Raw genomic sequence first — 9,524 nt, forward strand, 5'->3', positions numbered from 1 at the left:
TAGACTTCAGACCCATGATTTGTTTTGCAGTGGTCTATTTTATTGGTTTTTTTTTTTTAACTGAAGAAAGCAAACTCTGATGCAGCTGATTTCTCATGAAATGAAGAGCATCTTGGCTTTCTGATAAACTCATCCTCCTAACATTTATTGAGCAAAAGCTATGTGCCAGGGACTGGGCAGCCTGCAATGAACAAGTCAAAAATCAGCCTGCCCTTGGGGCACTGAAGGGTGTCTTAAGTTCTTCAGATGGGTTGTGGGTGGGAAGAGACAATCAACAAAAAGACTAGCTAGTGTCTTCGTTTCCTGTTGCTGTTCAGTTGTTCAGTCGTGTCCAGCTCTTTGTGACTCCATGGACTGCAGCACGCCAGGCTTCCCTGTCCTTTACCAACCCCAAGTTTGCTCAAATTCATGTCCTTTGAGTAGATAATGCCATCCAACAATCTCATCCTAGGTCACAACCTTCTCCTCCTGCCCTCAATCTTTTCCAGCATCAGGGTCTTTCCCAATGAGTCAACTCTTCGCATCAGGTGGCCAAAATATTGGAGCTTCAGCTTCAGTATCAGTCCTTCCAATGTATATTCAGGGTTGATTTCCTTTAGGATTGACTGGTTTGCAGTCCAGGGGACTCTCAAGAGCGTTCTCCAGCACCAAGTTCGGAAACATCAGTTCTTTGGTGCTCAGCCTTCTTTATGGTCCAACTCTCACATCCGTACATGACTCCTAGCTCCTGTAACAAATACTACAAATTCAGTGGCCTAAAACTGTACACAGTTATTCTCCTGAAGTTCTGGGCAGATGTCTGAAAAGTCTTGGCTGAAACCAAGATGTCAGCAGGGCTACTGCCCTCTGGCCCTAGTTCCTCTGAAGGGAGAACCCACATACTTGCCTTTTCCAACTTCTAGTGGCCTCCTGTGTTTCTCAGCTTGTAGCCTCCTCATCCCTCTTTAAAGTACATCACTCCAGTCTCTTACATCATATTTCCTCCTCCTCCAGCTTCTCATGTGTCCCTCCTGTAAGGAATTTTGTGATGCTAACTGGTCCATCCAGAAAATCCCAAACAATCCCCTCCTCTCCAAACCCTTACCTTGATCACATTTGCAGAGTCCCATTTGTCATACAAAGTAGCACTGACACGTTCCTCCGAGGATTAGGGCTTGAACATCCTGAGGAATCTTTATTTTAGCCTACTATAGTGAGCAATAGGGCTTCCCCAGTGGCTTGCGCTAAATCCCTTCAGTCGTGTCTGACTCTGTGAGTCCATGGAATGTAGCCTGCCAGGCTCCTCTGTCCATGGGATTCTCTAGCTTAAGAACACTGGAGTGGGTTGCCATTTCCTTCTCCAGGGGATCTTCCTGACCCAGGGATGGAACCCGCTTCTCCTGCATTGGCAGGTAGGTTCTTTACCACTAGCCCCACCTGGGAAGCCCCTGTGGCTCAGTGGTAAAGAATCTACCTGCAGTGCAGGAGATGCAGGAGACACAGGTTCGACCCCTGGGTGGGGAAGATCCCCTGGAAGAGGGCATGGCAACCTATTCCGGTATTCTTGCCTGGCAAATCCCATGGACAGAGGAATCTGGCAGGCTACAGTCCATAGGCTTGCACAGAGTCGGACACGACTGAAGCGACTTAGCACAGCATGTAGCACAGCTAGCTAGTGGCAAGCACTATTAGAATTAAAACAGAATGCTGTGTTAGAGATGGCTTGGAATACTACTTCAGGTCAAGGAAGGTCCCTCTAGGCCGAGCTTCACATTTCCAGGAAATACTGTAGTGGGGAGAACATTCTAGACAGAGGAAACGGCAAGTGAAGAACTCTACAGCAGGGGAATTCCCCAGCAATCAATGGTTAGGACTCTGTCCTTTCACTGCAAACGACAGGGTTCAATCTCTGGTTGGGGAACTAAGGAAAAAAAAAATAAGGAAAAAACTCTACAGGAGAATCGATTTGGAATGGGGCAGGAGTCAGCGCTGTTTGCATTGGAAAGGTAAGGGAATTTTCAAGTCACATTTGCTTTTTCAAAATAAGAACACTTAAAGCCCCATCCCCTCTCTTGGTCTTTATCACGTGTGTGTGTGTGTTCTTTCTTGCATTTTTATTTTTAATTGAGGATAAGTGCTTTACAATGCTGTGCTGGTTTCTGTCACACATCAGCATGAGTCAGCCACAGGTATACATATGCCCCTCCCTCTTGAATCTCCCTCCCACCCCCCACCCCATCCCATCCCTCTAGGTTGTCACAGAATGTTGGGTTGAGCTCCCTGCATCATACAGCAAATTCTCTTGGTCTTTAAATGGGAATTTGCCCCAAACTGCTGTTATTGGCAGGGACCTCTTTGGTCACAAAACACAGTACAATCCTCGTGGACACCCCAGAGCGCCCATCAGGGCAGACAGCCCTTGGGCAGGCTGTAAGCTCAGCCACAGAAAGTTCAGAAGAAGAAGGCAGACACCCCAACACAAGAGCCTGTTTGGAGTGTGGCTTTCAGAATCTCATTGATACTGTCACCAGCAATTGCATCTTGCAACTTTCATTAACGTAAACAGGATTTTTGGTTATTTAAACTCAAATAGGAGCCAAGAGCGGAGAAGGCAATGGCAACCCACTCCAGTACTCTTCTTGCCTGGAAAATCCCATGGCCGGAGGAGCCTGGTAGGCTGCAGTCCATGGGGTTGCACAGAGTCAGACATGACTGAAGCGACTTAGTAGCAGCAGCAGCAGGGGCTAAACGAGAAAACCTTGGTTGTCTGCCCCTGGGGAGGTGTGGAGCTGATTTCCAGTGAGGCCAGGCCTGCTCTTCAGGCCTGGGTTCTGGGCAATTGGAGAGCAGCTACAGTGCTTTCTCAGCAGTTACAACTGGCTTCTCACCTTCTCCTGTGTCATCCCTTTCCATTGATTCACTTCACTTCACATTGAGCATCATTAAACCTCAGAACAACGAAGACTGTGGGTTTTCAAGTTTGCATGAAACCAACACACACACCTGAGGAGCCTAACATATGTGGATTTTTGAGGGTGTTCTCGTCTTTGTAGACTTATAGTACATTTGACTGTACTACAGCGTTCGTTGCAGTCCTCCTTAAATTCTACTTCCTGCACTTGTTTTAAGGTCTTGAGTCAAGGCCAGTACACTTTGTACTTCACTATGGCCCTCAGCAGGGCGCCTGGCACAGAGCAGATAATCAATACTCATTTGTTCTTGGGGACTCAGCGGCACCAGTCCTAATATTGATACAGACCAAGAGCTGACCATTCTCTAAGACTTCTAAAGGAGCAACCAGGAAATTATTTCCATAAGGGAGATTTCATTAATATAGATATCTGTTAGAAGGTCTGCCTACACTTGTGAACGTGGCCCTTCGATCAGATTCCAGTCTCAACAAACAAACTGGGCCATCTGAGATGTGCTGGTTTTAAAGCAGTTTGTTAATTGCTGTCTCTTCCTAGCTGAGCTGTGGGGTGTTAAAGGTTAAGCCTCTGCTCTCTTTCTGGCTCCTCGGTTGACTGCCTTGCAGCAGAGGGTGAAATGATCCCATTCATCAGAAGGCCTGGAGGGAGGTTCTAACACAAAAGGTGACCGACCCGCAAAGTTAAGGAAGCGATTTTCAAGTTTAAATGAAAGCTGACAGACATCCTTGAAGAGCCCAGTACGCAATGCTGATAATGGTAAGGTCATCAGTTCACTCAATATGGTAAATAAGACCCACCAGGCAAATCTCATGAGTCAGATGCTGGAAATCTGTTGAGGAGAGGTAGCTGCTTCCACTGCCCCAAACCTAAGGGCTCCAACACCCAAGGATCCATTACCTTTTGGTTCTCAATCACAGTACGCTTTATAGCTTGGAGAACACGATGACCTTGTCCCGGAATCCAAGTGGCTGATTCTGTCCTAAATCTAGCTGCATCTCATGCTTTCATATTCCCATCTAGGCCAACACAGTGCTTTCTTTGTGTATGTTTCCCAGTGAATTTTATAACGGGAGCATTTAGAAGCTTCATCATAGCCCATAAAAGATGAAATTCCACCCAGATAGAAGTTTTTTAGATACAGAAGATCTCCTGCTCTGGCTGGGTGAGGATCTCAGATACCAAGTAGTGTTTCAGGCTGGGAGAAGCCTGTTTGGGGTCCTCAGGCTGGGGTTGAGGTGGAGATAGAACAGGGAGCTTCAGGAGCCACCCTAAGGAAGAGCATTACCTCCACTATACCTGCGTTCACTGCTGCTGCTAAGTCGTTTCAGTCGTGTCCGACTCTGTGCGACCCCATAGACGGCGGCCCACCAGGCTCCCCCTTCCCTGGAATTCTCCAGGCAAGAGTACTGGAGTGGGGTGCCATTGCCTTCTCCAACCTATAGTAGTAGTGAACCTGTGTTCATTAGGGGCTTCTAAATCTTTTAACGATCTTGACTAGCACGGTTACATTGCACTAATTTAAAAGTCCTTTTTAAATCTAAGTTTGAAAACGTACTGCCATTTCTGTAACCAGACCGTGGCATTTTATTGATTTTTTTCACATTATCAGGAACTTCCAAAAAGGATTGCAAGCGGCTGCCCCTTTCCCCCATCTATGAGAGCCTTTGTCCTGAGGTCCCTCAGATCTCTGAGGTCGGGGATACGGGAGGGCAGGAAGGGGTCAAGAAGGGAAATGAGTACAACTGGGGGACACAGCACCCGCGGAGAACGTGGGCGTCAGGGCCCCTGTCGCCAGCACTGCGAGGGGCACTAGAGAGCTCTAGGGCCACAGAGGTGTGACCGCCTACGGTGCGGGCTGAAAGCGGAACAGCTTCTCGAGCCCGCCATGGACCCCTCACGCGGTCGGGGTCCCAGCTTTCCAGCGCCTCAGGTGGAGACGCCCCGCCCACTTGGCCTGGCGCGCCTCCGCCCCGCCCACACGGGGCTCACTGCCCCGCCCACCACGGCTCGGCCCGCCTCCTCCCCACCGCCCAGGGCGCCTCAGGTGGGGCCGCCCCGCCCGCCCGGCCGCCCCGCCTCGCGGCCGCCCCGCCCACCCCGCCCGCCTCAGGTGGGGCCGCGGGGCCCGCCCTGCCCGCTCCGGCCGAGTCTGGCCGAGTTTCCTCAGCTCCTCGCCGGCGGCCGCGTCAGTAGCGCTTCAAGTTTTGACGTTTTGGCCGCCGGGTCGCGCGACTTGCACTTCCCGGCCGACAGCTGTGGAAGCAGCCGACGCTTGAGGGCCCCTCAGCCGCGCCCCGGCGCTCCACAGCCGCCCAGGGTCGGGCGGCCACGAGGCCCGGCCGCGTCCTCCCGCGTTCGCCCGCCCGGCGGCTGCAGCCATGTCGCGGGGGCCGGAGGAGGTGAACCGGCTCACCGAGAGCACCTACCGGGTAAGCGGGCCCGGGACCCTGGGGGAGCCGGGGTTCGAGGGCGGGAGATGCGGGGACTGGGGAGTGGGGGGCCGGGGGTTCGGGGGCGAAGAGGCTGGGACCGTGGGGGCGTCGGGGTTTGAGGGCGGAAGACTGGGGCTCCAGGGTTCGAGGCTGGGGGTGCGGGGAGAGGTCCGGAGCCTTGGGGGAGCCGGGGTTCGGGGTTCGAGGCCGGGGAAGCGGGGACGCCCCGCCGGCGGCCGGCAGTCCTCGCCCGGGGGAACGGTCGGGATCCTTCACCTTCGAGGTGAGGAGGGGACTTTACACGGGAATGTCCTCCCCTCCCCCTCCTTTCTTTACCCGGTCCCCTCCTCTCCCTCCCGGCGCAGGAGACGCCCGGCAAATTACACATTTCACAACCAAACGTCTTCGGGGCGGGAGGGTCCTGTGTCGCCCCTGGGGCGCGTCTTCCCCACATCTTCCCCTCGGGGTCGGTGGCCTCGCCGGTGCGGCTGCGGCGCATGACTTCTCGGAGAGCCGAGCTTGAGTTTCCTCCGAGAATGCAGGGGGAAACTCCCAGGTAATTAGCCAGCGCCAGGTGAGCGGGGCTCGGCCCTGGGGCCTGCGGGGGGCGCCACCGGCCCCAGAACTTCACTGGGAAGGTTTGAGACTCGCTCCCTCCTAGAGACCCTGCCTCACTCAGCTTTACGTTCAATTTGGCTTTCAGATATCGATTATTTGGGGGAGGTTAATGGGAGTCTAAGAACGTCCGAGGTTTGAATAAAGTTGACCCAACCTTAAGCAATGCGTTGATGGTCATTCTCTTAACTTGCACTTATTACGAGAGAATGTTTTCAGAAACACAGATTTAGGATTAGTGGCCAGTTTAGTAAGTTTAAGTACGTATAAATGAATTCCAGTTTGAAATAAGATATGTGTTTAATCATCTGCTATTAATAGAACACAAAACAACTTTTGTTTTAATTCGGCTTAGGCTCATGGAACCCAAGTTCTCCGAATGCATTTGTAGCCATTTTTAAGACCCACAGTTGGGTCATTTGTATAGATTACTTTTTTTTTTTTTTAACCCTAAAATTTAGTTCCTAGATTTGCGATTGAATTTGCAAGTGAATTCCTGAAATCAGAGAGGTTTATTGACTTTTGTTGGGTAAGAATAAAAGCATGAAAATAGGTTCATAATCCTTTGTTCAAAAGACTGGTTCCCTTTGTTTGAATACACAAGTCCTGTCACATATGGACTATACTGCATTCACACTAAACACAGTAGATACAGTTGTCATAGCATTCTCAGCTAAGTAACCGTGACCAAAATCTGGTCCTTATTCATGTTTCCTTAGAAGAAGGCAGGTTTTAGAAATCCCAGAAATTTGAACGTTAAGATTTTACCTTTCTGTTGAGATTGTTTAGATGATCCTGAAGATGGTGGGGGTAGGAATGTGTGGGCTGTTGACTGTGTTAATATCATGTTGTTACTCTTCGACTTGGGAGTTGTGGCTATTCTGATGACTGTCAATAAAGGACAGTAAAACTGTACGTTATTGAGGAAAGGAGATCATTGCAAATTTGAGTAGAATTGCACACACACACACACACACACCCTGCCCCCGCGCCTCCAAGACACAGGCTGGTATATCTTTCCAATCTGAGATGAGATATGACTCAGGCATCTAATCCTGAAGTCACTCTTCTCTGCTTTTTCTCCCAGTTCTTCTTCACTGTCACTTTTAGTGGTGACTCAGCAGAGGGGCTGTGCTCAAGTGAATTACAATCCCACAGATATCAATTTTGCATTACCCAAAGAACTGAGGCAAGAGGAAGAAGGTGTGGATTTCATAGTTTGGGTTATGCATGTTTATCGGCACTGTTGCTTAGTCGCTAAGTTTTGTTCAACTCTTTGTGACCCCATGGACTGTAGCCCACCAGGCTCCTCTGTCCATAGGATTCCCCAGGCAAGAATACTGAAATGGGTTGCCATTTCCTTCTCCGTAAAACATTGTAAATCATTTTCGTATTTTGAAAGGCTGTGATACCCTGACGATCAGAGACCTGTACGTTATTGCTTTCCATTCCCAGGTGTCTTAAAACATACTAAAAGCTCACAGATGTTTATTGACTGACTTTAATCACCATTTCCTCGTTAATGTTTTAGGGTCAGGTTTAGGTTGGGATGGCGGGATAATAATTTACAGCCCCAGACAGCAAGTTTATATATAATCTATAAAGTGAATGCCACTAGCTCATGCCTTGACTATGATAGAAATGCACAGTGAAATTTCACAGATCTGATTGAAAGCCCATCATCTTTTCACCACCTCCTCTTCAGGTTCTTCCTCCCCCAAACCCCTCAAAACCAAACCTGAAAACAATTTAAGTTTAATATGGTAAGAATCTCCCAGCAATGTGGATGAACCTGGAAGAGATCTTGATGTTACCTGGCAAGTTAGAATGTTTTACTAATAGAAATGCAGTCTAACCAGGTGCATTTACAAATGCCGCCTACAAATGAGATTTTATGACTCGCATGGGTTTTGATGTTTTTTAATACTCAAATTTCTTTAACTTTGAAATAAAGGAATAAATTCTTTAGAGAAAAAGGGGGGTTTTGAAGTAGTGTGATCCTCTGTATGCAGTATCAAATATCTTTAAATATTTATTTAAGCATTTGCTGAGTTTTTTTCAATGTGTACTTAGACAAATGGTTACCAGAGAACCATACTAAATCCCAGGAGGATGTGTGTTTTACGACCTTACGAGCAAATGGCAGGATAGTAAGCCCCAAAACGTCAGGTAGTGTCACTGGTGCTAATTAGAATTAAGCCAAAGATCCCTCCCCACACTTCAGTCTATATGACACCCATAATTTCCCTCAGCAGCTTGCTTGTGATTTGGCATGGGTTTTCTGATGAATGCATGCTTTAGTGGTACAAGGAAGAAGTAAAGTTTAAAAAACAAAAACCCTTAATTAAAAGTAACCACACACACACCGAAGTAACCACAGCCTTGCTCGAAGTTAGACCTGTTGGTCTGAGGAAGTTAAGGAGGACTGGATGTGATGTCACCCCTCCATTAATCTTGCTGAAGCAGCAGTGATGGGGGGAGGGACACAGAGGTCTTTGTTTAAATGTCACCTCCTCCGAGTTCCACTCAGCTTTAAAATTGAAGACAACCCCATCCGTCTCCCAGCGACCCCCACACTCACACCTGTAGTGCTCACTGCCTTAGTATATATTGTTGTTCAGTTGCTAAGCCTTGTCTGACTCTTTTGTGACCCCATGGACTATAGGCCACCAGGCTCCTCTGTCCACGGGATTTCCCAGGCAAGAATACTAGCATGGGTAGCCCTTTCCTTCTCCAGGTCATCTTCCTGATCAAACCCGAGTCTCCTGCATTGGCAGACAGATTCTTTCCCACTGAGCCCCCAGGGAAACCCTTAGCATATAATATATATTTATTTATCATGTATGTTTATCTCTACTCCAGCTCAAATGTGAGCTCCCAAAGGAAAGCAGCTTTGTTTGGCTCTGAGCACCTAGCACACAGTTCCTGGCACCTAACAGGTGTACATACTTGATGAAGAAATGAGCCTTTAACTGATTTAGTAAGCTCCTGTCCTGTGCCAGGCTCCCCCCTCCCTCCCTTGACACTTCATAGAGCATTTGTTTCATTCTAATTACACATCAGCCCTCTAGGTGGGCCTGTTTATTTACTGTTGAGAAAGTGAGGCCCAAAGTCTGAGATATCAGTGCCCACAGGCCAGTTCCCCTGCCAGCCTCCATCCCCATTCCTTGGTATAGGAATTTAGTTTGTGGTAGCCAACAAATGTGCAAACCAGTTACATTTTCATACTTTGGTGCCTAAGGTGTCACCCAAAGTTTGTTGTGCTAACTCATCATCAGCAGCATATTGTGAACAAACCTTCAGGTAAGAAAATGAGGGACTTTGGTTCTTTCACTGGGTAAAGCAAGCAGTCTACACCTGTGTGCTCAGTTTTGCTTGTGTAATGGTGGCTTATTTTCTTAGCTTGGGTTTAAGTGGGGATGTTTCAGTGAAAGTCCTGCCTGGTTGGCTTCCATTGTGGCCTGTGGCATATAGATCTAGCCTTTGAAGCTGGTGGTTCAGACAGTAAAGAATCTACCTTCAATTCAGGAGACCCAGGTTCGATCCCTGGGTCGGGAAGATCCCCTGG

The 9,524-nt window shown here is 48.7% G+C and overlaps 1 protein-coding gene across 1 annotated transcript in view; it reads left to right on the forward strand.

Annotated features, from left to right (window-relative positions):
- Positions 1–5,064: 5,064 nt before the first annotated feature.
- BAIAP2L1 (BAR/IMD domain containing adaptor protein 2 like 1) overlaps positions 5,065–9,524 on the forward strand; it is an 80,383-nt gene continuing 75,923 nt past the window's right edge. Inside the window, exon 1 of the mRNA XM_003587844.5 lies at positions 5,065–5,338. Coding sequence (XP_003587892.2) covers positions 5,288–5,338 — 51 coding nt within the window. The 5' untranslated portion in view covers positions 5,065–5,287. The remainder of the gene's footprint in view (positions 5,339–9,524) is intronic.

The sequence above is a fragment of the Bos taurus genome, chromosome 25, assembly GCF_002263795.3.
Source record: "Bos taurus isolate L1 Dominette 01449 registration number 42190680 breed Hereford chromosome 25, ARS-UCD2.0, whole genome shotgun sequence".
NCBI classification, from domain to species: domain Eukaryota; kingdom Metazoa; phylum Chordata; class Mammalia; order Artiodactyla; family Bovidae; genus Bos; species Bos taurus.